This window comes from Sparus aurata, chromosome 7 (assembly GCF_900880675.1).
Source record: "Sparus aurata chromosome 7, fSpaAur1.1, whole genome shotgun sequence".
Classification (NCBI taxonomy): Eukaryota; Metazoa; Chordata; class Actinopteri; order Spariformes; family Sparidae; genus Sparus; species Sparus aurata.
This window is the reverse complement of record NC_044193.1, coordinates 12,606,602-12,624,312: the sequence shown is the minus strand read 5'-3', so window position 1 is coordinate 12,624,312 and position 17,711 is coordinate 12,606,602. Positions and strand designations below refer to the sequence as shown.

Below are 17,711 nucleotides of genomic sequence, written 5' to 3'. Positions count from 1 at the left end.
CACACAAGGTCAATCATTGAAGACAGCGAGCTTTCCTTAAAAAGCTATAAAAGAAAACACATCCCGCACCGTCTCAACATTACTGGGGCTCCAAACATGCAGAGTCATAGCAAGCTGAGCAGAGATTAGCTTCCCTGAATCAGACAACGGGCAAACAACATCCTGTGCATCCCTGCCTCTCGACTCCCCACCACCTCCACTCATATGACCTCTTCTCTGTCATCGCCATGTTTAATTATGGACTGTCTCATTTCGACAGCAGGGGGGAGGAAAACAAAGCAACAATCTGTCCGTGCGGCACACACAGCAGAGTGTCCACAAAGATTGGACCCCTCCAACAACAACCGCCCCTCCAGCTTTCGGATTCTCAGAAGGATAAGTGAACAGCAGAAATCAATTTTGACCTGATTTTTTTTTCTTCTTCTTCTTCTTCTTTTTTTTATGTCCTTACTTGAAGAAACCGTTACCACACTGTACACAAGGCAAGCTGAACTGGGTCTCGGCAGCTTGAGTCGTAGTTGTTTCCATGGCAACCGCTGGACCGACTGAACACGAGCACTGAGGGAGACACTTAGCAATGCTGTTTATTCCCCATCATTCTCAGAAGTGATGCTAAACTGATTTTCCAGCGCTCTTATTGGTCCACAGACTGGCTGATTGGCGGCAGTGGTATGTGTGGCTGTGTGTGTGCGTGTGTGTGCTGTTTAATCCTCATACAAGTAGAAACAGGCAACTACAAACAAGTGAAATGTATTTACAAAGAGAAACGATTACATAATGAGGGATCATATCACATTCAGGTGTATCAATGCTTGAATCTTTGATACCCTGCAGTCTACAGTGGATTCTTTGAGTGAAGCTGTGGTGTGTGTGTATGTGTGTGTGCATGTGTGTGTGTGTGTGTGTGCGTGTGCATGTGTGTGTGTGTTGGATCCCATCAGTCAGCACCCATCCTGGTCGTGAGCAAAGCATACATGTGACAGGTATCCTCGTTAAAATGCTGCTGCCGCGTTAAACACACAAATTATTTATCAAGGAGGCTGTAGAAGGACTGCGTGGGGAGAATATCGGATTCTCCTCCGATCACACCGCCTAGCTGCCTCCTCCCTCGCTTATACAGGGGGTGTCTTATTCTATAGCTGCAGCTTCACACAGGTGACTGTCACGAGCTGACACTTCCTCCACTGGGATACGAGTCTTTCCATCTCAATGTGTGATGCACACAAGGTTATTACAGCGGCACCGGGAGCTGCTGTGAAACTGCGAACAGCTGATAGGGCGTGAGATCTGCTCTGACTAACATGCATTTATTCTCTGCCCAACATCCAGGAAATTTGGAATTAAGTAAACAGCCATTTGGAAAGTTTGACGCGAGACCATAGTGGGCTTGCGTATAAATTCAGAGCAATATTACAAGAGCAGCATTTTATTATTTAAACTCTATTGCCTTATCTTATCAACTGAATTAAAGAAACACACTTTAAGCGCTTAGTGGGAGCTCAACAAGGAAACTACTGAAACATATCGACTGTCCTCTGACCTAGAGTCTAGGCATTTGATTTACCCTCTGTGCTGTTTAATGGGCTTTTAGGGGCTTAACCCACCATCTCTGCTGCGGTCAAAGATGCATTATGCTTCATTAATGTACAGAAAAAGATTAATAAACCGTTTGAGTATCTGTGAATACCGTATCCGCCTCTACACTAGTGTAGTGTTTCAGGGTATGTGAACAAACCGCAGCCCCATGTGTATGCAGAGAAAATGGGGTTAGAGTGACCTGCCTGTTGCTCTGACGCAGGCTCTGATAAGACTGTTCCATGTGACGCAACAGTTAGCAGAAACGCCAAAGGCTGGGTATTTTTAGGAACCAGTCTTTGACCTCTCACAGCACTTGTGTCAACAACATCCACACAACGATGCTAAAGCCATTGTCGGGGAGGGGGGGGGGGGGGAGGGCATAAAGCAAATAAAGCTGTGGTGAAGAATGTAGAACAATGAGAAGTTTCAGTGACAAAATCTAAACATTTCATTGACAAACCAGAGGAATGATGTGTATACAACGTGCTTTTCGGTGCATTTTTCTGATTAAATCCTGGACAGAAGCATGTGCTGTACATGTCAGTATTCACACTCAAACAGACACCCACACATACAGGCGGGACAATGGTTTTGGGATGTTGCTTCCAAAAGAAAAACAAACAGCATTGCACAAACATTCAATGGAGACGAGAAGAAAAGGTGACAACCATAACAAAGCATAGGATGGTGTGTGTGTGTGTGTGCGTGTGTGTGTGTGTGTGTGTGTGTGTGTGTGTGTGTATTGATGGGTGGGACATGTGTATGGCTAATTGATTTCAGCTGAGGAGGATCACAGACGTGGCGCTACAAAAAACATAAGAAAGTGAAGCTCACATGTAACAGAACGTCTCTAAACACTTTTACACATAAAGCTTCAATTCTACTGGTGATGTTTTGGTCCTATGTATTACAAGGCGGTTAAAATTCATATATACATATATACATATATATATATATACATATATAAAAATACGTTTATATACTGCTATATATATATATATATATATATATATATATATATATATATATATATATACATATATATAAAAATATATATATATATACTGTAATTTATGGAGTGAGTGCGTACTATAAGAGACTCAAAGTGAAGAACAGACTCTTAGCTCTACTGTACGCAGCTGCAAAAACACACATACCGACCAATGCCAAGAGCAATACAGCTTAGGAAACAACCAGATGGACTGCATGTGTTTTGAAAGGTTTGAAGGGATTAAGGGCCATAAATTTCAAGACAGACTTCTCATATAGCAAACAGACACCATCAAGATGTCTGCGAGGGCCCCAGTTTCCTCTGGGCTTACATGAAAGATTGCGTTCGCCATGACAGAGAGTAAAAACAGGATAAATACCCTGAAAATAATGCCATTACTCATGCTCACTGTCATACACAGACATACAGTAATCACATTCAACTCTTGTAATGAGATTTTTGTGATTATATTGTGGCATGTTTGGCCAAGAAATTATGATAATTGTTTGTTTTTTTAGCTAAATTAAACAAGCTATTTTTTACTACTGTTCTGTTTTCAGTTAATGTTATGTTGTGGTTTTCTTTCTTTTCACGTTAATAAATAACTGTCATGTCTAACCTAAAAGTATGGTATTATACAATAATGCGCGTGTGTGTATGTGTGTGTGTGTGTGTGTGTGTGTGTGTGTGTGTGTGTGTGTGTGTGTATGAGAGAGAGAGAGAGTGTTTATTAAAAAGTAACTACACTGAACTACAACTAAACTGAAGACTAGATCACAAGTGTAGATAATACGAGGGCCTTTCATCTTTGAAAGCCCCTGACAGTCTGGTTATAAATATTAAATATTTTACATTGTAAGACAAATATACTTATGATGTTAACAACAGTCAGAACGGAAGCCATTTAATTTAGGTGCACCACATAACACATTTGAATGTAAATCCTTAATGCATTATATGGAACGGGCACTGGAGGGTTTTTCATGACACAAAATAATCATTAGTCCAATTCAAAATGACCTTTTAAGGTTGTGATGGCCACAATCTCTCTCGTTCTACAGAAAATATTTTCATAGGCTGGTATTTGTTCGAAAGTGACTGTCTATATGTTGATGGTTATTGAAAAACATTATTATACGATACTTTTTTGTGCAAAATTGTGACCAAAACAGTCACAATCTGGAGCCCTGATATGTTTTAGAATGAAACAGAAACTAGGCCCATCCAGCATATACTTCCTGTCCCAATATATTAACCACCCGACTCCACTGTACTGATTCCTTCTCAATTAACTGTTTGAATCTGCAGCGAAGAAAAGAGGACCTGCATTTGCATCTTTATCTTTATTATCTGATCCTGTACCCATCAACACCAACAGAAACCAGGTGTGGTTAATGAGTTATTGGAAAAAGAGGAAATACTTGCACACAAGCGTGAAGCAGTGATTGATGATACTGTTTTACTGTGTCACAGAGTACATGGATGACCTTAGGAATAAACAGCATTGCTGGGCTGTGGCTATCTCATGACATTCATTCACTTAACGACTGCAAACAATGTTGGAGCCCATGATGGATTGCACTATGGTATATCATGCATAATGTTAGAGAGCATACAGCGGTTACTGAGTTCCCACGGACCCCAAATCTAGCCCTGTACTTTTGTGTGTAATTTATAATAAACAATTACAGCATTGTGACAAATTCATTGATGACAAAGGGACTTGTTTGTTTTGTTTTCTGAGAACAAACTCTGCCATAAACACGTGAAAGGAATCCTGAATGCATTCCTGACAGCAATGGTAGAGACATTACAGTGACAATCAGTGAGTCATAATTAAGTCCTATATCCCCCTATTGTTTTCACGTTATGGTCTTCCCATTATGTTTCCCATAACTTTCCCCCAAGGACACAACAGTTGTAAAACAGCTATGACAGTACAGAAAGCAAGCAGCCACCATACTGTTGCCTCCCCCCCCCCCCCCCCCCCAGCCTCACCCCCGTCACCCCACCCTTGGAGAAAAGTACAAAGCGTCCCTTGTGTGAGAGCACAGAGACCTGAGTGATACTGCTTTATATCATGGTCTTCTCCCACTGTCACACAACGGCATACACTCATACACACAGCCGTCCAGCCAGGCCGGTTCATTCAGCCCACTGACCTTCAGCGAGCCCCTTGGTCCTTGGCATGACGCACAAACAACACACTGTACAACAAGACCCACAAGCCCCCAAGTATATGTGAATACGCAGATACGACATGGTGACAAAACACAGTAGAGAAACAAATACGCTGCTTCAGCTTCGTTGCCAGTTCACACGGTATAACACCACCCTATCATAAACATCCTGACAGAGGAGACATTTTAAATGTCCACAAGCATGTAGTGTCGCAAACAATCTGTCTAATTCAGTCAAATTACAGTGGTAACTTATCAATATATATCACAACATTCATTTTGCTGATGTATTTAATTACTCATCAACAATTATACACTTACAGTAGCATCAAACGCTTTTGGGAAGGCAACAAACAATTTTTACCTCCACCATCAAGGATATATTTTCACCCATGTTCATTTCTTTGATTGGTTGTTTTCAGCAGGATTACACAAACCTACTGAACTGATTTCCACAAAACGTGGATGGAGGATGGGTTTCAGCCCAGAATAGACTCTATTGACTTGTTTTAACAAAAAGAAGGAATCCAGGATTTTTTTCTCACTTTCTTTAAAGGAAAACTTTTATTTTTTTCCCCTTTTCTTCTGTTTTTTATATAGGCTCTTGTGCATGTCAGAGAGGAAGCTGAGGGTAAAAAGATAAAAGTCCTCACCAACGGAAACTCCGCTCTCCCACACAAAACATTGCTTCTGAAATGCCTTGTCAGTAGTCTCACCTTTATTTCCATGACTTTGTGACATCACACTATGTGATGGAGTCACAATGCCTATCACCAGAATATATGCTCTGTTGTTGTTAGTGGTGCTGGGTCAGGCATGTGTAAGCTAACCAAATCCGAGAAGACTAGTAATACGGGAGGGGGGAATTTAGACATGAGTAAATGGTAAATATCAGGGAAACTGATGTGTTCAACTTCAACACTATGAGATAATGAATGGTTTTGCAGCTGAAGAGGCAGATGTTTCCCCTCAGGAGTTGATGTAGAACAAAAACAGAGCTTAAAAGACAACAAATATTGGAGTTACATTCATCAGGTGGCCGGAAACATGACTACAAACGAAAGCTAAAGTTGCTTTGAGTCCGCTGGATTTTCCACAGCTGAACTAGATGGAAAGATGAATATATCCTTTTTATCATGTTTATTTGCAAAATGACTTCCGCTAGACATAACTATGATAGACAGCCACTGCCTCTTCTTACTCTCATGAAGAAATGCTTTGTGTTGAAACAACAGGTGCTACACTGTATCAGAATCTCCAACTAAGAGTTCTAGACCTCGTCACTCCAGATCCTCAATAAAGTTATCTGGATTTGAACAATGCTTCTCTAGAGAATCCAAAGAGTCTGTGAGTTAATCAGAACTGAAGGATAAAATGCCCATGTGCTGTCTGAGAAATAAGATAACAAAGAGAAAATGAATGTAGACCTGTCAAATTTGTTTCCACCCTGTTCACCATCAGTGTCAGTTCAGGTCAACCATGAGTAGCAAAGAGTCAAACATTCAGTTATCAAGCCTCTCTTACCTGTTTCCAGAGGAACTTGTCTTCCTGGTTTATCTGCCAGGTGGTGACCACATGTATGATGGACAGCACTGCTCCACTCAACACCGCCGCTCTCATCCTCACAGGCAGCAGAGTGTAGATGATATAGATGAAGAACACCGACCACCAGATGCCTTCTGAAGCGCTCCTGGGTGCGACCATGAGCACCCCGAACACCTGTACCGACACCAAGACTCCGATCACCAGGTAACTGACCATCCACATGTAGTCCTGGTGGAAGCCATTACGGTTGCAAACTACCATTAGAGCCATGAAGAGCGCCATCGCCACTGAGAGTGCTGACGAGTAGGCCACGTGAGGGGCAGCGTGGACACAGTGGAAGGTCAGCATGATGCCGCACACGATCACAAGTACCCCCATGAGCATGGTCAAGGAGCTCTGGTTCAGCCTAAAGAAGTAACGCTGGTATAGGCGCTCCAGTTTGCGGGACTGGAATTTTTTTGACTGGAACACCCGCACCACCCTGAGCCAGCAGTCTGCAGCCGTCACCACCCCTGCTGCGCCGTTGGGACCTTCATCGCCCATGTCCCCGCTTCCTCCATTACATCCCCCTTTCCTCCCTTTCAAATCCCCATCCTCAAAACCCAAGTCGACTGATTTCAGCCCCACCCCTTCCCCAGGAGCCCCTCCCCTTTTGCCATAGTGGTCCTCCTGCCATCCGCAACGGACGCCGAAGTTGCCCCCACCTCCCATGGCCCCTGCCACCCCTCCGCGGTGGTGCTGATGGAGGGGGGCTCCAGAGGGGGGCTCCATAGCATCTGGGTCCCGCAGACAGCTCATGTAACGCGGGTTGCAGAGAGATGAGCCTCCCTTCCGTTTGCACTTCTTGCCATTGCGCTCTCCCCACGCAGTCTTGCGGTCGTCCACTCTGGCAACTAGGAAACCACTGAACCAGGACATTCTGTGTGAGCAGAGAGAAGAACATTCAGCACAGGAACAGGTGAAAGACAGATAACAGTTACAGCTCGGATACCATGTGGGAGGACCATTTCCTCCTATATCCACCTGTAGGAGTTGTACATGTACCTGTTGGGGTTCTGGTACATGTCCCAGCCCTTTCCCTTGCAGCCGGTTCACTCATTTATCCCCGTGGACAAAATTTTGAAGAAGTGAGGAGGGGTATTGTAGAGGCCACACTGCAGGGCCACAGGACTGGACTGGGTCAAAAGGCACACCAGTCGCTTCGCAAAGCTCCAGATGTTTGTGCCAGAGCGAGTGATCAGAGACCAAGGTTAACGAGGAGACCAGTCTCTGCTGCCAGGCCTATCTCCACTTCTGCTGGGTCTACAGGAAAGATCAGACACAGTCAGACTGTCGAGTGAAAAACAGGAGAGCCAGTGAACAGATTGATCTGTGACAGTGTCTGAAATGTTAGTGGTGGTGTGAAGATCAGGTGAGATGCATCAGATCATGATTGTAATGTGGGGTCTTTCGTTGATGCTAATGAACAGGCCTGACTTATATTGAGCTCTTTTAATACCATGTTAGCAAAGATCTCCTTCATCCCATTTTTGCCAGGAAATAAAATGCACTTCCAAGATAAACACAGTTGGGATTGTTCTCTAATGTTTAAAAACTGAGACAGATTCATAGAAGAGGAACAAGCTACTTTGAAAACTGTGGAGGAGGAGGGGGCCGAGGTGGAGGATAGGATTCAAAATAGCTTGATAGCTCGGTTTTTTGAGGTGAACCAGAACTGGCTCAATTTGACCCCCTGTGCAAAAAAAAAAAAAACACCCTCTGGTATAAACATAGCAAACAGCATTTTGGAGTCAGTTAGACTGGAGATAAAGAACAACTCCTCTGGGCTCTGTTTATAATCATAATCAATGATAAAAGACTGGTAATAAATACAGATAAACTCCACTGGACAACAGGACACTGTCGAAACAAATATCGGGACAGTAATGGGAGACACAACATGTCAGGATCTGCAGGCCCTGCAGCACTGAACTAGAAGTTGTTTAGAAAGAAAATATAACATACATACACATCACAGACATGCATGTAATTATATGAGTCTGGTGTTGCTAACAGAAATATACAGATACGCTGCACCAGAAAATGACCATTTTATCATAATCACTAATATTCTTTTCTGTTTCAAATGACATATAACGCAGCAAGATTAAATATAAAGTGTGTCAGATTGTGTTAAAAGTGTACCATCAATAAATTAAAATGTTGTGTCTGATATGACATATGGATATTGCTTGTAATCTCTAGCCACCATATGTGCAATGAGGGCTGGGCACATTTTGATGTATGGCATTCACTCTTTCATGTACGAGCAGTACAAACTGTCCTTATGTTGATTGGGTATAGGCCAAACGTGACCGATCCACATTAAAGAAGTAGTTCACTGGAAAGATGTCTGTGTAGTAGAAAAGACACAAGTATTTTGGAAATTGGCACTACGCGAACAGAGAAAACTGAGAAATTAATGAACGTGAATTTTCCCAGTCTTACAAGACATGAACGTACAATTAGTCTCTTTTGAAACAGGAGAACAGTGAGACGGCTAGTAACAAAAAATAGTATATGAAATCTAAACAGTACACAAATTATGTTTCTGAAAAAATTTTGGGCTTGATCACTTTGGTGAGATGCCCCTCTGTCAATCTCCAGATTGATCCAAATATACTCTTTGGAAGTACAACCTGCAGTTTATACAACAGCCCTAAAATCTGCCAGATGACATGTTTTAAGTCATTTGGCAGATTTTTGTGGGTAAAACAGTGAGAGGCTCTGGATGCAGGCAAAATGGAGAGAGAGGCATATCTTTTTTCAGTTGCATATACTACCGACAAAAATACAGTTTTGTCATGTTTCTGTTATCAGTCTTTTTTATGACTCTGATATTATTGCCACAGCGATTGCCTGCCTTCTGTTTAACCTTACGAAAGAATGACACCAATGAGTCGAAGAATGATAAATGTTAAATGAGCAAAGATGTCGGATTGGGAGTCAGTATCAGGAGACAAGCAGGATGAGGTATGGCATCAGGGGAGGAAAAGTCAGATCAGGTGATGACGCCACACTGTGGTTATACTTCTATGGACAAAGACATAATAAGACATTCCCCTAATGGTTTCTAGGGACTGAGCATGTTCTTTTCTTTTGTAATTCAGTTGGATGTTTATGCTGACCTGGTCACGTTTTATAGGATTTGTAACTCCAGTATTACTGCAATAACCCCCACAGCATTCTTATAACAACATTATAGTAGTGGGTGAGTTACAAAACGTCCACATATGCCTGAGCAAATGCTACCAGCTGATCTTTCCCAGGCCTCCAGACGCCCTGAGCTCCACACCAGTGAGTGGAGAGACGCGCAAACGCACCGCGGCCGCCGCTGCCTCTGCTGCGGCCGCTCCTGCCGCCGCTTCCTCCTTGACCGGCACTCTCACCGGAGAGGCGTGCTGCTGTGTTGCTGAAGCAAAAATAGCATTTCCTCGCTATATCTCGCCTGCATGCGCTTTCTCTGGCACGTCCGAGCCGTAACCCTCCTCCCTGGCAAGCGGATCGACGGGATTCAAGGAGAACCAGCCCGCCCCCCTCTCTCTCTCTCTCTCTCTCTCTCTCTCTCTCACACACACACCCACCTCCACCCCCCTCCACCTCCACCTCCCCGGCTGCGTCCCTCACTCCCCTGCACAAGGTCGACCAGCTTGTACCCATTTGCAAACGTCGCGGTGTTGCCAGTCGCTTGGTGTGTGTGTGTGTGTGTGTGTGTGTGTACTCTCCGGTTTCCTCACCACTAGCGTTAGGAGCGGAGAGGGGAGGGGAGGGGGGGGAGCGGGGAAGGGGAAGGCATGGGGGGGGGGGGGGGGGGGGGCATTTTCAACCGGACAGCCGATACACTGGCGTTAAAGCCACACAACAGCGAGCATACAGCCGTTCATTGTGGGCTTGTTCCAGTTAGACAGGTCCGGGGCTGTGCATGCATCTCCCTCCTTCCCTCCCTCCCTCCCTCCCCTTCTCTCTCCCGCTCTCTGGTGTCATCCAGATGATACAGATGCGAAAATAGATCAAGCGATCAGAAGAAATCAAAAGGTGTGCAACGCGCTTTTTAATGCACATATCTTTCGTTTCCTGCTGTCCTTTCCCGGATCATGTGCGGATGATGTGTTTGCGAGCTGGTGTATGAATGCCATGCACAGGCAGGCAGGCAGGCCGTGTGTGAGGGCCCGCATTCAAACAGCGTAGGCTTCTTGTTACATAACATCATGGCCTATGTGACAACCATAGCGGGGACCATAAAACCATTCCGTTGCGTCCAGCACTCCAAGTTAAGACACAAACACGCCTCTGTGCGCGATGTATTTCAATGCAAATGTCCTTCAGCTTGCAGCAAAAGCGACAGCTCGCAGGATTTGGCGTATTGACAAACACGAGTGTGGGGGTAAATAAACAGATATACACACGTTACTGCTGCTGCACATTCCTCAGCATCAGTCAGCAGGATGGAGGACTAGCAGTGGATAATGCTCCGAAGGCACATCGTTTATCAGCCTGACACGTCCGAGGCGTAGTGATGAGGTTTTTACATGGAGAAGTTTGAAGTTATCAGGGATGATCGGCGGCTCATGTGAATCCTTGTGAGCATCAGATGCAGCCTCTGAATGTAGCCTATTAGCAGCCATCAGGACTGTCAGCTGTGATCAGACACGTTAACGCACCGTGATGCAGCTCATCCTCTTTCCCCAACACACACACACACACACACACACACACACACACACACACACATACAAATGTTGTTTTTGGCCGCCAGTAGGAAACATGTACTGACCGTGTATCCTTTGCCACCACCAGCACCAGTGTGAAGCGGAGGCCTTACAGCAACTGTCGCCAGCTATGTCATTCACTCCGGGAGAAATGGTGTATTGACAGAGAAGTGGCGGAGGCGCCCGCGGTTCAATGCAACAGCGTCCGAGACGCTTGTGTGACAGGAGAGCATATATTATATATGTCGGCCTGCAGTGTGCAGCAGCAATTACAGTGAGAAAGACGGACTCACCGAGATCATCTTCTTCGGTTTCTGTTCCCAGATAGGACCGCAGCAGACGATCCGACTCGGTGTGGTTGTCGGCCGGAGCGGCCAGGGTGGAGGACCATTTGTAGCCGAGCGGTCCAAGGATGGTCCGTCTAAATTGGTCACCCTGTGGTGGATCTCCTCCTGTCGTCTTCTCGCTCCACTCCCTTTCCTCTCCTCCCCCTGACCCTCTCGGCTCCAAGCACCACTATCAAGACGAGGGGAATAAAAAACATCACACTTCCGGTTCACAATTTCAAATTAAACTCCCCCCACAAACCGACAATGTTCAATTTTCTTTAAAGGTTCAAGTGTGTAGGATTTAGTCTCATACTCAATTTGTCATTTAGGTTGCAAAAATAATCAAATGAAAAGATACATTCTTACACGTCACACCCTTTCCAGTTCGCCCCATGGGACCGTATTAAATCTTATATGGTGCTAAATGAAGAGAGACAAATCATTTTTCAATTTCTTGCTTGAGTGGTGCCATGAACTACACATATTTTTGTCAATTTAAAAGTTAATTTTTTTGACTGAGAAAGTCTCGGTTTGTCATAAAACTAATGAAATAAGAGAAAATACATTATTATAAAGATCACACAGCCAACAGTCGTGTTGGTGACGTCGTCTTGTTGAAACATCACCAAAACCTGTAACTCAAACATCGCAGTGCTGGCCCTGTATATTAGCAGCTCATATAACTGACAAACTACTCTTTCACATAACTGCAGTTGTCAATATGACCAAATGTATTGGGATTTTCACCTTTGTTAATGATTTTCAGTGCTGAGTTGGCAGCCATGTTTGTGCTAAGTGAAACAATGTAGGTCACAGAGCAGTTTCACATAAATCTAGGTGGTATTTGACTTTATTTACGATAAAGTGTTATTTTCTTTACTTGAAATTTTCTTAAAAATTACCTATTAAATTGACAAACAAACATAACAAATCATGCATGTAGTTGATTTTTTCTGATATAGGGTCCCATGAGGCTCTCTATATAAGTCGGAAAAGCCACACTTTGTTGTAATTAAAGTAAAATACCATCTAGTTTTGTGTGAGAATATTAAATGAACTCCATCGCCTCACTCAGCACATGTCACCAACACAAGCATGGCTGCCAACACAGCACAGCAGGACTACTATAAAGATGAACATTTCCAAATTATAATGACATATTTTCAAAGTCTTAGATTTTATTCATTTTATGACAAACTGCAACTTTATTGACTTGGAAAATCATTCTTAAATTGACACACATCATATATGTGATTCATGGCACAGTTCAAACAGAATAACAAAAATGATTTGTCGTTCCCCATTTAGTACAGTACAATATTTTTCCGAAATAAGGTCCCACAGTGGTCCACCAGAGAGGGCGTCCATTAGATATGACATTACAGCCAGCAGCCTTAACTTGGCACAAATATCAAAATCCAAGGTGGAAGTACGCAGACCCACCAAACCAACATCAAATTACAAAGGACAACGATAGCCAACTGTGGCCTCGTCTCACCTCACCTTTGTCTCAGCCAATAAGCTGCATTTGAACACACCACTAAGACTACATCCTGCAGCAAAGCAGATCAACGTTCTGCACCTGCCTGAGACTAAATATCTCTCCATACCAGCCACTAATATAGCCACTTGCAAACCCTGCTTAAAGGGTGAAAGGGCTACAGATACTCACCAACATGTCTCAGAAAAAATGAAAGCATGTGTCAAAGCCCTAAAGGCTAGACTTTGCCATTATCGGGGGGGATCTTTGTTGTACTTGTACTTAAATGTCCATCCATTGAAAATCTGGGCAACAGCCACCAGAGGATTATCTTAGTACAGAGACGGGAAACAGGGGAAAACCGCCTGGTACAACTAAAGTGTAAAAACCCCAATTCACAATTCAAAACAGGGTTTTTTTTTGTTGTTTTTTCAGTAGGCTCAGTAGTCATGGCAACATCCTAGAGACAGGAACTGACCCCCCGCCTCGCTTACAAGACTCGTTCACGTATTGTCTTTACAGCTTATTAACAGATTAAAAAAAAACAGTTTATAAAGAGTTCAAATTGACTCTTGACACTAAGAAATCTTCACATTTCTGTGTTACAGCAGGACATCTAATTTTGTTGGATCAGCTGTTGTGTTGCACTGATCCTATTTGTCTCTGCTTTTATTTTGAAATCGGATTGCACTCAGTTCCGGTATCTTGCAGTCTGACTTTAGGTGCTTTGATGCAGCTCTCCTTCGTCCAGGCGCGCCGTTGCTCACACCACTTTCTCATTCCCACTTTTTAGTAACTCGGCACTCCCCCTAGAGGTGAAGCCGTGTCTGCGGCGAGCCGGGCCGGTCAAACACCAGCAGCCGTGAGCTCCAGTCCAGCATGCCTCTCACAAGGAAAAACAACGATGTGGAGGAGAATAAAATCAGCCTGCACTTTCACTATTATTTACTGGACAGAGTTAATAAACCTTGTCAGGCTGAAGTGCAGTACATGCAATCAGCTACTAAGTACATTTACTCAAGTACAATTTTGTGGTAACTGTTCTATACTTGAGATTTTCTATATTGTTCTGATTAGTACTTAAGTTTGTACTGTTTAACTCCGCTACATTTAGTCTGTATTCGTTTGTTTCAAATATCCCGTTTGTTTTTTGAAAATATCTTGTTTTTGTTTTTTCTATTTATTTTCTATTCAACTTTATACATATTTGTTTGATTCTTTTCACTGTACTTGTTGCATCTTGACCTGTTGTGAATTTCAAATTTTAAATAAATAAAGCTAAATCTAGATCTAGAATCTATTACAGCTGGAGTAACAATTTAAATGCAGACTTTAGCTAAAACTACATGTAAAACTCAGCACATAAAATAGCCTATTTTTATATATGTTTTTAAAAAGTGCAACAGATAAAAACAATAGCTTAGAAAATATTTAACAAAAAAAATAAATAAAAAAACAAAAAAAAAAAACAACAACTTATTTTAGACATTTAAGGAAATCATTGTTTGAGGCTCAGAGAGGTTTAATTATCACATTTTTACAATAAGCAGTAATACATTTCCTTTTGCTTCTACCATTCATCATCTTATGATTCATCAGATTTATGTCATCACCTCTTGGAGGAGCCCAGTTCTGAAGGTGGGAACCCCTGGACTCCAGCATAATGCTGCTGACACATTGAAGGTCGCAGGTAATAATTTAAGTCACAGGGCAGATTTTTTGTTTTTTACTGTGTTATTTCACACTTAAGTACTTTTACTTATGTAGGACTTAATATGCTCGACTGAGAGGGCAGTATTTTAATCTGATTACTTCCTCGACCATCGGTAGTTTGTAACATCAAGCCTTTAGTGGGCTCAGTGGTTCAGTTTAGTCCACCATCGATTAATATGCTCATATAAAATCTTAGACGAGTTCAAAATGTTTCATTTTAGTTTTTAAAAAATCTTAACAATGCAAGTCTCAAATAAACCCATGAGTACTGACAAACTATATAATGCCAGTGAATTCCGGTTGGCCTTATCGTAGTTTCATATGGGCTCTATACACTTGCTTCACATATATCTATAGAATAAAGATTTAGCTTTTTAGCACTACAGTTAATGTTTATGATTTCACAGTAATGTTTGGTTCTCTCTGTCCAAACAGCAGGCTGCAAAGTGTGTCCATCTAGTGGACAGCTGTGCATGTCCTGCACTGATCCAAAATAAATAAGATGGCATCTCCAGTTTGCTCCCACGTGTTTGTGTCGTTGTTTATTTTATACTTTTAAGTCAGCAGTGTAGGTCTGACCTTTGGCTGAACCACCACATCACAATCATGGGCTACATAGTCGGTCCACCCTCCAATGAGCCAGGGTGATGGTGGGGATTTGGAGCCTGGACAATGATCAAGATCAAGACAGGCTCAACCCAGGAGAGAAAAAAACAAACAGTATAAAGCAAGAACATGGTTGCAGGGTTGTCAACTTTAGCAATGAGGACTGGGAGGGTAGACGGCTTGGACTGCTCAGTAAGGCCGTTTGGGAAGTGAAGGCTGAACCATTCAGGACTCCACCCAGATGCTGGAGCGACAGGTTGTATTACTGGCAGCCTCGTTCCAGACCTCTGAATCACCACCCACATCTCTAATTTGAAACTCAAGATTGACAAAAATAAATCCACTGACATGAACTTGATGTGAGGCTGAATGAAAGAAGTTAAACTGTGTGGCAACAATGGCTACTACCGACTGTTTAGTAAATTCCTGCCCTTTTCCTCAGTTTTCTCTGGTCATGTAGCACAACTTCCAAATGTTTGTATATCTTTCTGCTGAAAAGAGAACCCGAATTTATGCAAGGGCAATCTTCCCTGCAGTGGAATACTTTTATAATGCCACAATCATTGTAAAAAAAATAATAATAAAAAGTGATAATAAATACATAAATTAAGCTGTATGTCAAGCAAATTATGTAGCACATCCAGACCTGTTTGGCCCAGTTTAACAGCAAGCATACATTAAATAAAACTACAATAAGCCTACAAAAAACTATTTCAAATGAGTATTCTGCATCTCATTGGTGTAGAAATTGGAAACCAGAAGTGGTTAGTTTAACCACTGAAGCTATTTTCTGACCAGCTAATGTTGGATTAAATTACTGCAGTAATGTCAGCACTTCAATTAGGGGTCACATTTGCTACTTCACAAACAAGTTGGCTAAATAAGACCATTTCACAGTGACAGGAAATTGTCTTACTGCTCAAATGAACTGAATATATCCATTCTTTACCACTAGGGGCGGCAGATCTCCTAAAACAATCTAACAGTCCTGACATAAAATTACCCTTAAAAATTGTTTATTAATGTGTTAGCACATAATTGCCCAATTTCAAATACTTACAGACACGGAGCAGCACATTGCCATGTTCTGGTCACTCGCTGTTTCTGGTCTATTGAGAAATGCAAGTCCAATTTTCACGGTGTTTCCAGGTGTTTTTAATAGATATTTGTTTCCCTCCACCTGCTTGATAATTTAAGCTAGTAGTGGCAGAAGTCCGTTCTTTGCTGAAAATAAGTTTGTGAGAGTTGCAAGAGTGAGAAATTAGTTGAAAAAGAAACGTATCAGTGAGCTCTGGCTTTCTTAACTATAGGTCAACGTATTTTTAATATTTCTCCAGCGTTACTTTTCTTTTTCACTGGCATAAACAGCCTACGGTGACCCCCGAGGGTCATGTCGAGTTTTTTGAAAAAGCAGGCTGCTCAGATATTCAGATGCTATATTACAATAGGACTTTGTCATTTTAGAATCAGTTTTCTTTTCCAGTCTTATTTTTTCTTTGTAACATTTAATCATGGCCAGAATAGTTTCCTTGCCATTGGCCCTTAAATTTTCATCCTACAACTTATAAATTCCTGAGCTCATGAAAAGTTTACTTGTATGTGGTTTTCACATGACGGCAGCACTACAAAGATATGATAATTGGCATTGCTGTAAATGAAACTCTCAAAGTGTATAAAGAAGATAAAAATGAGCTCAACCATAAACATCTACAGCAGCAAAAAGCAACATTCACATTAATGCAACTGTAAGCTATTCATCCAAAAACTTCACATACAGTAAAACATCGGCAAGGACCAATTTTCTGCACTTTCACTTTTAGCAGTCTAATCTAAGAACTTTTACTTAGCTGAGTATTTTTACTGTGTTGTATTGGTATTTTTACTTGAGTAAAGCATCTGAATTCTTCATACTCTGCTGAGTACAAATACCTAAAAAATGTACTTAAGTGTAGCACACTGGTAATATCCCACCATTGAACACTTACATCTCTGACTGATCAATAAATGGGCCGAGATTTACACAATTTCCTCAGTGACCCTTTAAATGCAGTTATCAAACTCTTGTGATAAGCATATGTAACGTAGGCAGGATATTTTATCGGTTCAACGTTAACGGTGTTGTCTAAAATGACATCAGTTTGCTGACAAAGTCATCTTAACTGGGGACTTTAATAATTATAAATTACGCTAAGCAGGTATAACAGTTGTCACTGTGTGTTAAATAAAGACGCCACAGGCCAGGATTCCCAGTTGAGTTGGTTTACTCTGCTAATAGGCAATCAGTGCAGTCACTGAGCTGTTTTGAAACATACTTTCCTGACAGCAGCAGAACCAAATGAGTGCATTTATAAATCAACATATTTTATCGACAATCAGACAAAGCAAAAAACACTGAATCCGCAAATCAGGAAAATTTGGAACATTCAATCTGATAATTGGCCATGCCGATAATCATTTAACCCATAGTAAACAATATTTACATACTTAAATATACAATACGTAAAATGTATTTTTTTTGTTTGTTGCATCTCTCATTCAAGA

At 42.1% G+C, this 17,711-nt stretch overlaps 1 protein-coding gene across 1 annotated transcript in view; it reads right to left on the bottom strand.

The window, feature by feature from the left end:
- Nucleotides 1-13,180, bottom strand: part of LOC115584340 (adenylate cyclase type 6) — a 37,981-nt gene extending 24,801 nt beyond the window's left edge. Inside the window, exons 1-4 of the mRNA XM_030421684.1 lie at nt 13,044-13,180; nt 11,336-11,558; nt 7,339-7,596; nt 6,274-7,213 (exon numbers count right to left, since the gene is read on the bottom strand). Coding sequence (XP_030277544.1) covers nt 6,274-7,213; nt 7,339-7,358 — 960 coding nt within the window. The 5' untranslated portion in view covers nt 7,359-7,596; nt 11,336-11,558; nt 13,044-13,180. The remainder of the gene's footprint in view (nt 1-6,273; nt 7,214-7,338; nt 7,597-11,335; nt 11,559-13,043) is intronic.
- Between the last annotated feature and the right edge of the window lie 4,531 nt (nt 13,181-17,711).